This window comes from Liolophura sinensis, chromosome 10, assembly GCF_032854445.1.
Source record: "Liolophura sinensis isolate JHLJ2023 chromosome 10, CUHK_Ljap_v2, whole genome shotgun sequence".
Taxonomy (NCBI): domain Eukaryota; kingdom Metazoa; phylum Mollusca; class Polyplacophora; order Chitonida; family Chitonidae; genus Liolophura; species Liolophura sinensis.
The window spans coordinates 36034820-36051783 of record NC_088304.1 but is presented as its reverse complement, the minus strand read 5'-3'; the positions used below and the strand labels follow the sequence as shown (position 1 = coordinate 36051783).

The 16964-nt window shown below is 39.9% G+C and overlaps 1 protein-coding gene across 2 annotated transcripts in view; it reads left to right on the top strand.

The window, feature by feature from the left end:
- Positions 1-16964, top strand: part of LOC135476122 (dentin sialophosphoprotein-like) — a 30214-nt gene that overhangs the window by 2622 nt on the left and 10628 nt on the right. For both annotated transcript variants that reach the window (XM_064756029.1, XM_064756028.1), the window contains exons 2-4: positions 1163-1298; positions 4084-6180; positions 8488-11259. In XM_064756029.1, coding sequence (XP_064612099.1) covers positions 1163-1298; positions 4084-6180; positions 8488-11259 — 5005 coding nt within the window. The remainder of the gene's footprint in view (positions 1-1162; positions 1299-4083; positions 6181-8487; positions 11260-16964) is intronic.

The following is a 16964-nucleotide window of genomic DNA, read 5'->3' as shown; positions in this document are numbered from 1 at the left end:
GAATAGCATAGTTTGCAGAACACAAACCAGAAAATGGCATGGTAAATATTTTGGGAGGGGGAATAGTAAAAATGTGTTTTCACTAGGTTGATGTTCTGGTATCAATATTTGTATGTTTTTCCTTTTTTAAACAAGCGCATGTACTGAAAAATAACATCGTAAGTTGTCCTGTACAAACTGTCAGGAAAGGTTGGCTTTATAGGCCAGGGTAGGCCTATATTCCAGCTGGGAGAAGGTAGGGTATGTGACTTACAATCACATTTCTGTATAATCGCCCCGCAATAAGCTCAATAGGCATTTTAGGGGCCTCACAAGTTCTTGCAGATATCAGTGAGAGAGGGGGTGGATCTTGCAAACTAACGCAGATAAAAGGTGTTATTTAATGGTAGTTGCTGGATTGAATATACATCTGTCTTTGGACACGACAGTGCCGGTGGCATCTCATGTAAAATTGCTCATTAGCTCAGAAGAGCCTTCACCTGTTTCATCGATGTCTGTGTGAACTTGCGAGATGCGTAGAATGCCAATTGGGCTTATACTCAAACTTCTCTGTTTCCCACATTACTCCATAAGGAGGCCTGTTTAGTGTGGCGGGTTGTTGAATATTGTCAAGTGAACTTCCACAGAATATCCGCAAGATAAACTCTGTATGCAAAGTCCTATGCATGCTTGCAAATCAAAGCAGATCACTGTGATTAAAATGACATACATCAGTCGTAGAAATGGATAGGGATTACGAACAACCAAGTCATACTGATATGGATAGGGATTACGAACAACCAAGTCATACTGATATGGATAGGGATTACGAACAACCAAGTCATACTGAAATGGATAGGGATTACGAACAACCAAGTCTTACTGAAATGGATAGGGATTACGAACAACCAAGTCATACTGAAATGGATAGGGATTACGAACAACCAAGTCATACTGAAATGGATAGGGATTACGAACAACCAACTCATAGTGATACATGTTGAGTATGTGGAGGACACCACAGTAGTATAAGGTAGTATACTGAAAAGTCCATGTTACTGTGGGTGTACTCACTGTTGCAATGTATACATGTACAGTTTCCACAATTGTACAATGTACAATTGTATATGTAACTTTTGTTCACAGTTACGTGTACGTTTTCTGTATTCGTCTCTTTTTTCAGTTCATTGAGCACGAGGAAAGTTCGTCTAATATATGAAAATGAAACTGGGAAAGTCTTAAGTCCAGATGAGAAACTTGAGCTAAAGCAGATTATCATCAAACTTCTCCCAGACTTCCTGTCTTACCAGGCACCACAGGTAAAGGCTTTACCAGGTTTATGATTCCTTATTTTTTTTTTTTTTAGATTTTTGAAATAAGAAAAGTTCCGTTAAATTTTAAGATTGTAAAGTGAGCTTCTGGGTCATACACTGTACTTTTGTAAAATGATTTATAAATTATACCCTGACTCGAGTAATTTATAAATTATTCCATGAATTTGCATATAATGCATATCATGTTACATGTACATGAATATCAATTTTTCACCAATCAGAAGACCGACATCTGCATTTGTGACTCTTATTTTCACTTCTTTTGTTACACATCTGTTTGCTCTTTGAATAACTTTGAGATTTACCACTTAATTTTTCATTAAATTGGTTTCCTGTTAACTTAGTATTTAAACCTATGAAGACTGCATTTGTAGAGTCAAGCTGGTTGTCTTGTCTGTCTCCATTTCCATTGTTACGTTCATATATCTTAGAAGTGTCCTATGTGGTGAGAGATACAAAACAGTACATACATACTGGACCCAGATGTGTATGTGGGGTTACCCAGTTTGGGCACTCACACAAGAGCTTCTCACCTCGTTATGGCTGCATGCATTCATTTGTTCATTTATACTTTCACACAAAACCTTCTCCCCTTGGCTCATGTATGGCTGCATGCATGTATACTTTCACACAAAACCTCCTCACCTCGGTATGACTACATGCATTCATTCATCCACACAAAACCACCTCCCCTTGGCTCATGTATGGCTGCATGCATGTATACTTTCACACAAAACCTCCTCACCTCAGTATGACTACATGCGTTCATTCATCCACACAAAACCACCTCCCCTTGGCACATGTATGGCTGCATGCATTCATACTTTCACACAAAACCTCCTCACCTCTGTATGACTGCATGCATTCATACTTTTACACAAAACCTCCTCACCTTGGTATGGTTGCATGCATTCATTCATCCACACAAAACCACCTCCCCTTGGCACATGTATGGCTGCATGCATTCATACTTCCACACAAAACCTCCTCCCCTTGGCACATGTATGGCCGCATGCATTCATTCATCCACACAAAACCACCTCCCCTTGGCACATGTATGGCTGCATACATTCATACTTTTACACAAAACCTCCTCACCTTGGTATGACTGCATGCATTCATTCATCCACACAAAACCACCTACCCTTGGCACATGTATGGCTGCATGCATTCATACTTCCACACAAAACCACCTCCCCTTGGCTCATGTATGGCTGCATGCATGTATACTTTCACACAAAACCTCCTCACCTCGGTATGACTACATGCATTCATTCATCCACACAAAACCTCCTCCCCTTGGCTCATGTATGGCTGCATGCATGTATACTTTCACACAAAACCTCCTCACCTCAGTATGACTACATGCATTCATTCATCCACACAAAACCACCTCCCCTTGGCACATGTATGGCTGCATGCATTCATTCATCCACACAAAACCTTCTCCCCTTGGCACATATATGGCTGCATGCATTCGTACAAAACCTCCTCACCTCGGTATGGCTGCATGCATTCATTCATCCACACAAAACCTTCTCCCCTTGGCACATGTATGGCTGCATGCATTTATTCATCCACACAAAACCTTCTCCCCTTGGCACATGTATGGTTGCATGCATTCATACTTCCACACAAAACCTCCTCCCCTTGGCACATGTATGGCTGCATGCATTCATTCATCCACACAAAACCTTCTCCCCTTGGCACATGTATGGTTGCATGCATTCATACTTCCACACAAAACCTCCTCACCTCGGTATGGCTGCATTTATTTGTGACAAGAAATGCCCTTTTTGGGTGACATTTGCTGTCATTTACCATAGATGTTTGCCATTTGATTATAAATACATGTAGTAACATTGTATGCAACTATACCTGTAACACAGCTGTTTTATTATATAGAGATGAAGGTGAAAAATCATGGTATAATTAAGAAATTTTCATGGTATAATTAACAAATTATCATGGTATAATTACTAATTATCATGTATAATTACCAATTATCATGTATAATTAACATGTCATCATGGTATAATTAACAAATCATCATGGTTTAATTTACAAATCATCATGGTATAATTACCAATTATCATGTATAATTAACAAATCTTCATGGTATAATAACAAATCATCATGGTATAATTAACAAATCATCATGTCCGCTTTGGGAGTGGAAGTTCCAGGGTCAATCCTGGGTCATGTCACACCTAAGACTTTAAAAGAGGAAGTTGTAACTTCCTTGCTAGGCATTCAGCATGAAGGGAATAGTGCAACGACTGGTTGACCCGTATCAGTATAATGGCTCGGGCAGGTCGGCTTACTTGCCTTCGGTAAGTCGTCTCAGTGAAGCAGCACTAGATAAAGGAGTGGTGGAAATCTGTCTTGCAACAAGGAGGCACATTACATGCACTCTAAGGATTTCTTCGTTGTCATATGACTGAAAAATTGTTAAGTACGACGTTAAACCCTAAGCACTCACTTTATTTAAACAAAAAAAAAAAGAGTTTTAAAAGTATCAAGATATATTTAATGAAATGGTACATGTATAAACGGCATCAGATTTTTACCTGTACAATGTAATTTAATGTAAAACTGGTAAGTAATTGTTTTTCTGATTTTATTACATGTCTTTAGATACATGTAAATGGCTGCACTGGTGAATGTATGCATGTGATATTTCTAACTCTGCCCTATATTGCTCAATAGGACCCATTGGATGCTAGAAATAGCACATGATTTATTTTTCTTCAATCATGTATCATTTCAGAAATCTGGAGACAAAGTCCTGATAAACAGAGGGAGAGAAGGAGAGGAGACAAACAAGGAAGATTGCCGGGTATTCAAGCAGGACAACAAGGACAGTAACGTTGTCAAAAAGACAAAGTCTAACAAAGTGGTCAAAGGACAGGATGATAGTAAGGATGGTGGAGGTCGGAATGTTGTCCAAGATGATGGTGAGGATGATGGTGAAGATGTAATAAATGGACATGATGATGTAGAAGGAAAGAAACTTGATAATGGCAAATATGGAGCTGATGATGATCACAAATATAAACCGTCGAGTTTGTCAGAAGAGGAAAGAGCACAGGAAAAATCACCCGAGAAAGAACTGGAGCACCTGTCATCGGATGCATCAATTGTAACAACATGGAAACTAAAAGAGGCCAGGTCAACCAAAAAGTACTCTGGTATTAAGAGGCCAAAGAGAATCGTTTCCATGGGTGAAGCGATGGAAGAAATGAACCTGAAATTGAATGAACTTAAACCGTGCTGTGTTCGTCTCTATGACATCCGCACTGAAAGTGGCTCAGGTTCTTCAGGTGAAATTCTCAAGGGAAAAACAGGACGCCGACTAAGTCTTGCTGAGTGGAGAACAAAGGCCAAGCGAAAACGGGTGATATCAGCCTCATCAGGTTCAGGATCTGATCATGGACACAGAGGATTCTCCCCAAAACAGAAACAAAAAGCAAAAAAGGTCCAGAAAGGCAATTCCCGTTGCAATAGCTCTGATGAAGACTGCAAACTCCTCAAAACAAAGAAAAAGGAAAGTGACAGCAATGACTCAGAATCTGTAGGAAGTGACTCAGACATCTGCCGTGTAAAAGGCATGAACAAAGGAACAAAGAAACCAGCATCTGCTTCTGACTCAGAAGAAGAAGGCTCATCAGTGAAAGCTCGTCACAGTGTCAGAAATTGTTCAGTGCTTCTAGAAAAGGCAAAAACGACAAAAATTAGCATCAATCCGATAATGAAGATGTCCAAAAAGAGAAAAACTGTTGACAGTGATTCAACTGAAAGTACATCAGATGGTGGGAGCTTTACGAATAAGAGACCGAGAAGGTCCAGCGCCAGGACGGAGTTTAACAGGAGCAGTTCTAAAAGCGATTTTGACAGTGCTATGAAAACTTCCCATGGCATACAGTCAGAAAAATCAAAGTTGTCAACTGCTAGACAAAGGATAGAGTTCAACAGGAGTGGCTCAGATAGTGAGTTTGAGAGTGCTAAGAAAACTTCACCTGGGAAGAAGTCTGTGTCAGAAAGATCAGAGTTACCAGTTGACTGGGCAGGTGATGAAAGTGACTCGGACTTTATCAAGCCACTTAAGGCAGTAACAAAGAAAAGATCACAGAGAAAAAGGATTTCTCTTGAATCAGACAATAGTGATTCTAACCAAAGTGATTCACAAACACGTATTGACAAGAGGCAACAACGTATTGAACTTCACACTTCCGATGAGAGTGTGTCGAAGACTTCCTCACTTACCAACAAATCACGGGTCAGAAACAAGTCTGATTCAAAGAGGTCCATGACAAACCTGAGATCTAAGCAAGCTTCGTATTCGGATGGAAGTAGTTCCAGTGAAGAGGTTGAAGGTCTATTTAATGTTTTACAGAGTGAAAAGAGCTTGACAGGGAAATCTGATGATGAACCAGTTTCAAAAATTGGAAAGACAGAAAGTGCTAGAGTAAATATAGAAAACATTGACTCTGACTCGGATTGGGCTGAAGTTGTGACGGTGAAAGCATTAAGTCAAGCAAAGAAGGGAAGCCCTGCCAGGAGAAAGCTGGAGGCTGCTGTTTCCCCTGTCAGATCGAGAGGGAAAGAGAAGACAAGGGGAGGTGTTAAGAGTTATGTCTTGTGCAGTGATACCTCAGCAGTTGGAAGCGACTCAGCAACCAGCATTGGTGCCGATAGTGACTCAGCAACCAGCATTGATGCAGATAGTGACTCAGCAACCAGCATTGATGCAGATAGTGAGTCAGACTCAGAAAGGGGAAAATCTACCACAAAGATACAGAGATCAAGAGAGACGCAAAAGTCACTGAAAGTGTCGAATAGGAAAGAACGTCCACTAAAACAACCGGTAAGTTTTCATTACAATTTATGCTAATTTCTCTTTTATTGAATGTGGCAGAGCGGCGTACATGTATCACGTTTACCCCTTGACCCAATTTGACCCAGGAGTGTGCTCAGTTCCTGTGTGCCCGTTTGCCCCCTCTAATGTAAACATGCCTGTAGCCAGATTCATCCAACATACAGTACCACATCCATGTTAAATGTATACACTTTGACATTGACCTTGGCTAAGTTTTTAAGGTGAAAAGGGATATGTACATGTAATTTAGTTAGATTTTTTCACAGATTTCTCTAAAACAAAATATCTCTCCTAGCCTTCTAACAGTTTTCATCAATCTTCTGCATGTACCATATGGAGAAGAACACTTGTTACTTGTTTTTCACTGAACATTTTTTTGTCAACATTTTGGACCTGTGAATTCATGACCTTGTAAACACACTATTTTTCATACAAAACGCATATGATGGATGAATGTGCCTGGCATGGTGAATGCATTCTTCTAGTAGAAGGTGAACTCATATCCAATTGCCAAGCTGAAGTGTTGGATCATGCGTGTATTTGCTGTAATTAAACAAAAATTAAGCTTTAGATATATGCAAACTATGGTGATACAGCTTAGTGGGTATGAAACAAAGTAGGAGTTCGTTCGTACTTATTTTGATCAGTCTCCGGTATGAAAGTGAAAGAAAAGTAGATACAGCACGCGCTAACTTGAGATGAATGTTGCTTTGTTACATGCTATCCCATTGGCGTGTGTGTGTACTGTGGACCAATGAGTGGGCTTCTAACAAATTGTCAACTGTATACAACAGCGCAATTTGCCGTTTGATAGCTATATATGTAATGGTTAACTGTGATTTCTGATAGGCTACAGAGGACGATTAAAACCGAAAACAATCCAAACTGATCGTGTTGCTTGACTGCATTCATCAAGCATGAATCACAGGCTGTGATAATGACGAATGAATATTTTACGTTCGACTGCTTAAAAGGTGACTGGTCACTGACCATTGATTAAAAGCATTCACAGGCCGGTGTGAAAACAAGTGACATCTCTTTCAATACTGCTCACAGTAGGTCAGAGTCGTTTTTCTTTTTTCATCTGTTTTAGATCATTTAAGTTCTGTGTTAATTTGAAAATATTAATTCTGTATAGCATTCAGATGTGTTTAGTTTAGAAAAGAATGGAGCAAATGTCTGTGGATGTATGAAATGTTAAAAGAAAACTCTACAACAAAACACATCAAATGGACAGCTGTCAGGTTTATCAAACAGTTTGAAGATGACAAAACCTGCCTTGATGTTCACCCTCAAACGGTATGCACACAGGGCCTGAAGTCAGTTTGGACTGACACTATACTGTAGCTACATTCACTGACTTTGCTTGGTAAACTGAATGCCTTGTCCAGACAGAATAAGCCACATTTTTCCGTTTTAGGCACAATGGAACTACATGTACATGTACACTCGCCACAGCAGAGTTGTTTTCATGATACACGCACATGTAGAATTAACTCCACAGTCAGCGCAGCCCCCTTTGCAGTTTGAGGCTTCAGTTGCTTTTTGTCGGTATTTAATGAAATGTCAGGAGTTCAAAGCAACACTTGGTATTTTCAGTTTCGCAATTTTTTTTATTTTTTTTAGCCAGAATGTACTGGGAATGGGAAGTTTATTTTTTGCCTTAAAGTTTCAATATAACAAACACCCCAATGTCACACCAAGTTTCGTCCATTTTTCCTGATTCTGGGAGTAATGTTGATTTTAGGAAGATGTTTTGAGATTTGTTTGGAACATGAGATGATATTCTGCTGGAAAATTGTATGTTTCAGCACCAAAACTAATACCAGTATTTTGTGACATTTATTTGCCTCAAAAATGCACTTTTGTGGGCGAACTTTGAGGTGATTTATAGTATCTATTGTAGGAAGCATGCTTCCACTAGGTCAGAGTGTAGACCATCGAGCGAAAATTAGCACCCAGTTCCTGTATACTGCTAGATATCACAACAGTTGAACTAAAAGAATGGCAGTTGTGGGAAATGTAAATGTGGTATATTGTATATGTTTCACTCACCTGGCTTTGCAAGGTAAAATAGTTGGCGGTTCACCGAAATGGCCCTTTAAGGACAAACCTGGTATTCAAGCAATTTAGCTTTTGTATTGGTATGAAGGTGAATATTTTTTCATCATGATGACATGAATATTTTTAAGTAAACTTCACTTTATAGGCGAGTGTTGAAAGTCAGACATTTGAATTGTTTTACTCGGTTCAAACTGTTACATCATGTCATGAAGACAAAATTTATTTCGGCAGAGTAAAGTGGATGACAGCAGTGAAAGAAGTGAAGAATTTGACATCAAGCCCTGCGTCATCTCATTGGTGGATATAGTGAAAGAAAAGTCATTCCCTAGAGTCAGTGAAACTACCTTCCTTGTTAGAAATGTTATCCAGTCTCACAAAACTGGGAGTAAACTGGCATTCTGTGCAAATCTAGTCGGTGATGATAACTCAGACAAGAGAGTTACAGAATCACCTATAAAAAGGAGTCCCTGTAGGAAGACGAGTTCCCCAACCGAACTGAAGACAACAAAGGAGAAAAGAAAATGTCGAATGAGGTTCCTTGTAGAATCAACTGGTTCATCGGAGTCTGATTCTGACTTTGAGAATGTGCAAGTGTCACCGAGAAGAGTTCGCAGATCAGGAACTAGTGGAAATGTCAAGCAAAGAATTGTCTCAGAGAGTGACAGTGATTTCGAGCCAGCACATGGTAAGAAGCCTGGAGCTTTAAAAAGCAAGAGTCTGAGGCAAAGATTGAAATATTCAGTTGACAGATCTGGAAGTGATAGTGTTGATGGGGAGTCAGGAGACGCGGATTCAAGGGGTCACGGTTCATCTCGGAGAGGAAAGAAGAAGATACGGGACGACAAAGGGATACGTGGAAGGGACCAGCCAGCAGCTAACAGGAAGTGCAGAGAAGACAATTCTTATGGTCGTAAATGTAGATCCTCTACTAGGAAATCATCCATCAGCGATCAGCGAATTGAAAACATAAAGCAAAGAAATATTTCTAGAAGTAATAGTGATACATGTATTTTTCAATCTAGCGACGAGGGAAGTGATTTGATAGTTGAGACGGTGGGATCACCTTCACGGACGCCCAGAGGAAAACACAAAAGCGATGTCATTCGACCTAGCGACGAGGGAAGTGATTTGATAGTTGAGACGGTGGGATCACCTTTACGGACGCCCAGAGGAAAACACAAAAGCGATGTCATTCAATCTAGCGACGAGGGATGTGATTTGATAGTTGAGACGGTGGGATCACCTTCACGGACGCCCAGAGGAAAACACAAAAGCGATGTCATTCAATCTAGTGACGAGGGAAGTGATTTGATAGTTGAGACGGTGGGATCACCTTCACGGACGCCCAGAGGAAAACACAAAAGCGATGTCATTCAATCTAGTGACGAGGGAAGTGATTTGATAGTTGAGACGGTGGGATCACGTTCACAGACGCCCAGAGGAAAACACAAAAGCGATGTCATTCGATCTAGCGACGAGGGAAGTGATTTGATAGTTGAGACGGTGGGATCACCTTCACGGACGCCCAGAGGAAAACACAAAAGCGATGTCATTCAATCTAGCGACGAGGGAAGTGATTTGATAGTTGAGACGGTGGGATCACGTTCACAGACGCCCAGAGGAAAACACAAAAGCGATGTCATTGAGACCAAAGAAAGTAAAATTGTTATTGCAAGGCGTGTTATGCCAGTTAGTAAGAAGAAAAGCAGAGGTTCTGAATCCCAGGACAAAAACTCAGGCAAAAAAACATCTAAATTAGAAAAAATGAAAACAGGTGAACATATGGATGTTGTAAACAATAAGACAGATTTCACTGATTCCGACTCAGATAGTTTGCCAGAGACAAATATTACGTCAAAGAATAGTGATTCAAAGCAAGCATGTAGTGGCAAACAAGTGCAGAAAAAGTTACTTGGATCTTGTGAGAGTGACTTTGAGATTTCTACTTTAGTGTCAGAGATAAGTGCAAAGCATTTGTGTCCCAAAAAAACAAAAAGAAAGAAGGAAGAGATGAAGCTAAATTCAAGTTCATCCAAGGCTCATTCAACAGAATTGTTGACTGATTCTGATGCTACTTTATCAGAGCTGGAGAGTTTGTCTCCGAGAAGGGGAGCTCAAGACAGATTGTCACCAAGAAGGAGATCTCGAGACAGATTGTCAAAGAAACAGGCTGAATGCAAGTTAAAGAAACAGATTCAGATGCAGCAAGTTTCCGATACAAGCTCAAGCGCGTTTGATGCAAATGACGAACGTTTGTTTGGGGGAAATACATGTAATAGCAAACCAACCATATCCCCTAGAATTGTTTCTGATTCAGAATCATCGGTCACAGATGTCGAGGCAGTGTCAAACACTAAAAGGGGGAAGAATAGAAAGGCGAATGTAGAGTCTCGCAGCGTTTCTTCATCATCGGTAGAGTCTGTGAGAGTAGGATCTTCTGTGAATAAGGTACAAAAAGCTGTTGATGCAGATTTGCATAATAGTGACATTCACTCAGATGACACTTCATGTTTACACAGTAGAGGTAGGTCTCCACAGATGGAAAATCTGACCAAAAAGAAGACCAGATCTCCACAGTCTGGAAAAGGAAAAACTGAAAAGCGAAATAATCGTGGCAAAAGGTTGAGCAGGAAAGGCATTGAAAATGACAGCGATGATAAAGATTCCAGCAAGAAAAATGGCAGGAAAGGTCACTCAGATGATGAATCTCATTCCAAAAGTGGACAAGATGATGGTAATGATGTTGATGGCAGTGATGACTCGGGCAACATTAGTCCAGATGAGACAGAGATTAAGGCATTGTCATCATCATCAACACCACCTCAATCACCATCAAGTAGTGACAGTGTGGAATTGAGAAGTGAACCTTGCTTATCAAGGACAGAACACTCTGACCTTAGTGTCTGCGACAGTGGTGGTCCCGGGAAGAGGACATCTCCAGGGAAACACACAGGGAACAGTCCAGCACAGTGCATTCTAATCCCAGCCGAGATACATGTACAGGTAGGCCGTTTGTTTGTGTGTGGATATTTGCTTACATGCTTGCTGGCCTCAAATTTTTCGCCCTGCCTTCCTTTCTCTTCCTCTGTGTGCAGTATGTTAAAAGGATTTTTTTCGTTCTGCATAAAATTGTACTGTAATATGTTTTTTTAACTGTAAAAAAATGGCATTGCTTGTAAAATGCTTGCTCTTTGCTTGGTGCTACGCATATGTGGATAATTTACCTCCAGGTTGGCTTGCTGTATTTGGACTAATACTAGGAAGTTCATATTAAAGTTACAAAGAAGAATGAAAATACTGTTTGAAATACATTTGAAAAACTGATACAGTCAAACCTGTACCTACGGCCACCTGTAATCAGCGTCCATCTGCCGTAAGCGGCCGCGACCAAGCAATTTTTTATGTTAAATGACCTGTAATATGCGGGCACCTGTCCAACGCGTCCAACGGCCATTTTGCTACCAAATTCTATATCATCCTGTCCTGAGCGACCGAGACTTTCAAGAGTAATGATGCTTGCCGTATCGGACATTCAAAAATTTCAAAATGGCGACCACACGACTTCAATAGCTTTTGTTGTGATTAGAAGTTACAACCTGCCCCTTTGTGATGACAAGTGAAGTGTGAACATTATTGGTCAATAGCACTGAAGTCTATTGTTCTTTAATCAGGCCTAGCTGGTTATTGTACGGACACCCCTGCAATGTGGCAGTGGATTAGCGCCGTGCTGAGGTCCCCGCTATTAATGCCATAAACAGCGGGCAAACTCCGATATAGGCCTAATCGGATATAATCTGACCTCCTGTGGTTCCTCCCATGAATGGTTTCTTTGATAAATTATCTGGCTTGCTTGGCCATTATCTTTGCAGGCAAATGATGTTGTGTTTTCATTTCGCATGGCCAAAATATTGCCTGTACCGGACACATGGAGAAACTGACCTTCCTTCACTCGTACATGTTGTTGTTGTTTCACCGGTAATGCCAAATATGATTGAACATCTCAGCAGTCTGCCATTTACAGTCCAAAACTTTGTTAGAATAGTCATTTATACCTACGTAGGCCAAACTAGCACATGGCTTTCCAGGGCTTGACAATGATGGGAAGAAAGTTCTCCTGTCATAGGCCTACGTGCCCTCACCCGAAACTCTTTCTGTAATCGCCTGTTAAATGCGTGAAGTCCATAGGTCCACTCCACAAAATTTGAAATTATTGAGTTATTATTTTACTACAATTGTTATATTTCTATGAAATTTATGTCGCAGAACAGATTAGTGCTGTAACAAAATGTATAAGATTATTATGTAGGCCTACATGTGTACATTTCCTGAAACTTAATTCAGTTGTGATTTGGCTTGGTCTTCAGAATCTGTCTTATGTGGCCAACTGTCATATGCGGCCACTTTTTACGTGTCCCTTCACTGGCCGCATACAACAGGTTTGGCTGTATTTGTTTTATTGTAACGTCTATTTTTCTGCTCACTGCCTATAAAAATACATTGATTTTGTTGAAATGATCTACGAGTACACTTAATACACATTTAATACACAATGCTGACTTTAATGTCAGAAAACAGTTTAGCAGCTTATGTTATTCCTCTGACCACTCTCTTCTGAAAGTCTACATGTACATGTACACTTGCACTGCCACAACCAGACACAATACGTGTACACACATTTAATGACTCTTCGTCATCATTTGACTGAAAAATTGTTAAATATGAATTAAAATCCCATGCATATTTATATACATATATGTTTAAATATCAAATGTAGGTGAAGTTTAAAGTGAAGTATGAAACGTTGTCTTGACCAGCGTTTGAATAGTCACATGTATAATAGATGGGCCCCGCTAGCACAGTTGGTAGAGCGTCCGCTTTAGGAGCGATAGATCCAGGGTCAATTCTGGGTCGGGTCACACCTAAGACTTAAAAAGGGGAAGTTGTAATTTCCTCACTTGGTGTTCAGCATGAAAGGGATAGTGCAGCGACTGATTGACCCGTATCAGTATAATGGCTCGGATGGTACGGCTTACTTGCCTTTGGTTAGTCATCTCAGTGACGCAGCACTAGATAAAAGAGCGGTGGATATCCGTCCTGCAACAAGAGGGCACAATAACACATATACGCACTCTAAGGTCTCCATCATCATATGACTGAAAAATTGTTAAGTTCGATGCACATACATGTACATGTACGGTGACATCATTGTGTGTCCTGCAAGTTCTGCAATCCATTGAGATTGCAAAGTGACTGAGACTTAAATAATATTAAAAGATTTTTCAAAAATTTTTTCCAAAAAAAAAAAAACAGAGAGCAAAAGATGTCCCTCAGTCATGTCAGTATAATGTATTGTGTCCAGCTCTTATGGGTTTCCCCTCAGGATGTATGTGGAAAGGTCTGTCAGTGAATTGCGGATAGTCGTGCGTTTCAATGGGCTCTGCCCAGTTTCCTCCCACCATGATGCTGGGCGCTGTCATATAAGTAAAATATTCTGGAGTGTGATGTATTAGGCACCAATCAATTAAACAAAAAACCAAAAAAAAAAAAAAAACAAGAAAAAAACCAAAAAAAAAAACCCCAGATATCTTGGTTGTGCTAGTGTCAGGTACATGTATTAAAATCAGGTACCATGAGTGGATGAATGTTATCACAATGGATGTTTGCTGTGTGAATTTGAGTGCTGTGAGCCATTTGGCTGATTATGTTCGTGAAACCTGTACACCAATTGAGCATTAGAACCATAAAATTGAATAGACATGTAAGAAGTAAATGTAATGTCTGTTAAGAAAAAATAATTACATCTTCTTATCATTGGAATATTTTTCAGTTAAATGTACAGCGTCAAACTCGACTAAATAAGTAAATCTGGGAAATTTCTACAAATTCAACCAACCATATGTACCATTGTCTTTTTGAGTAAAAGGTTATCCTTCACAAGAATTAAATGGAATAAAACAACTTTTGTCAAAGTAGAGGGCAGACCTGTTTACTCTTACGAATTTGGCGTAATTGTTACGATTTTTTTATCAGTAATTACGCCACTACGTCATCGCCGAAATAAATACGAATATTGAAGTGTATATACCACGAATTTTGCAGAATTAACTCCGTACAATTCCTTGACAAATATTTCGGTTTACCGCGTGAGAACCGACCAAGGGAATCAACTCTTTATCGACTGCAACACAATCATAAGTGATCTCCCATTACATCGCATTCTCCGCGCAGGGGTGCCAGTATTGCTAGTATTGAATACAGTATGCAGGTGTGCATTGCTCCGCACCGGGGAGAAACCTGACTTGCCGCTCTTGCCGCCAATTCACTTCTGGCAGACTTGTTACCAACCATGTCAAGACGCACTCATGTCCGATTCTGTACACTGGAGCGTCCTTGACAAATATTTCGGTTTACCGCGTGAGAACCGACCAAGGGAATCAACTCTTTATCGACTGCAACACAATCATAAGTGATCTCCCATTACATCGCATTCTCCGCGCAGGGGTGCCAGTATTGCTAGTATTGAATACAGTATGCAGGTGTGCATTGCTCCGCACCGGGGAGAAACCTGACTTGCCGCTCTTGCCGCCAATTCACTTCTGGCAGACTTGTTACCAACCATGTCAAGACGCACTCATGTCCGATTCTGTACACTGGAGCGTCCTTGACAAATATTTCGGTTTACCGCGTGAGAACCGACCAAGGGAATCAACTCTTTATCGACTGCAACACAATCATAAGTGATCTCCCATTACATCGCATTCTCCGCGCAGGGGTGCCAGTATTGCTAGTATTGAATACAGTATGCAGGTGTGCATTGCTCCGCACCGGGGAGAAACCTGACTTGCCGCTCTTGCCGCCAATTCACTTCTGGCAGACTTGTTGCCAACCATGTCAAGACGCACTCATGTCCGATTCTGATGTGTCCGAAGATGACGAGATATCAACCAAAAAGACACACAAATCATCTAAGCAGAGATTCAGAAGGACATATACAAATGTCTGGCCGTGTCTTTGAGCATCTGCTAAAGCTATTAAATGATTGTGTAGAAAAGATTTTAGTTGTGCACAACGTAGGACAAAATGACTGCAGAAAACATATCAACTCCATATATCACAAAACATCGTTTCGAGGGCTGCTTCATCAAGTACCATGACCAACTTCCTCGTCAGGAGTGAGAAAAACAGCCAAACATGTCTGCAGCAACAAATCGTAAAAGCTGAAGTGATAATGTGCGAAGTGATTGCAGAGCTGACTGGTTAACCCAGTACTTCCAAAAGATGTTTTCGGACTCTGAAATAGATAAAGGTATGGAATTCTTCTTGGTGTTTACCACCATGTTGTCTTTTGGTTAGCATCTGGGCTATCATTACTGTTGACATGCTGTTATGTAAAGTAGTGTAATATCTTTTGTGAAAAAAGCTTACTAATCTCATAGACAGTAGGCCTAACCTTTTTCTTCTGTGATTTATTGATTTTATTTTGTACATCACCCTATACTTCACCCTCTATTTTAACTAAACAAAGCCGTTTACTGAGAGTCTCAGATTAAAGATAAAACGAAGGGAAAGGGTAATATGATTTTGCTTTTATCTTGTGAATACCAGTCGCGTGTAAGTTGATTGGCATCTTTAATTTGTAATCCTGTGTTAAATTTGCATGTCCTGGTTTAGTGGAGGGAATTTTGTTTTTTTGTGAAATTAGAAGCATACAATATATATAAATATTATATAGGCTTATTATAAAACAAAGTTGTATAAAATGTGAGCCTAAATTCAAAAAACCAAGTGACATCTGAATTGCTCAGATGCCCAATCTGCAATGGATCAGCAACAGGTATTAAAAATAAATTTCAGTGAACAGAAAATTTATTGACAGTGAATTTTTAAAAATAATTCTCCAGATTTTATAAAACTAAAGGTTACGATACTGTCACTTTGATTAATGATGCAAAAAACCTTTCTGTTTTGATCATCAACAGGTGAAAATGTATTCAAGTTTCTGGATACAGAGGTGAAATCTGCTGGATTGAGCTGGACAAATTGTCTTGCTTTGGGCTGTGACCATGGTAACATCATGGTCGGGCAGCGCAAAGGAGTCGCTTCATATGGTAAAGATGACCATCCAAGCGTGTTCCTTTGCTCATTGCACTTTATACACCATCCACCTTGGGGCACGGAATGCTGCAACAGAGTGTCTGCCCCCCTTTGAAGAGGCCTTGACTGACATCTACTTTTTTCCAGAAAAGTTCTACACAAGTTGATAAATTTGAAAGAAAATATGACTTCTGTGGCATGGAACAGAGGAAAAAAGTGGAGCATTTGTTTTACCAGATGGCTTAGTATCAACAGGTAGTTACTCCTTCACATTTGCCAGTGTAAATATTATCTGTTTCTTGGAACGTATAGATGATTAAGAAATTTTAACATCAGTAAGTAGTACATGTATATCATACACCTACCTACATGTATCTGTTTATGGAAATGCTCACTTCATTATTAAATTATTTATTGTTTTGTTTATTACTGGAATTAGAAATTTGTAATAAGTTGAAAATAATTGGTAACAGCATCTTTGGTTTTGTTTCAGGTGCCTTGCTCATATGGTTCAGAATTGAGATTCTCTGAAAGTCTATTTTTCTCATCAAAAATAGGAGCTAGTGAAGGGGTCAAATAAGAATGATTCTTATCCAGGGAAGAAGATTGAAAAT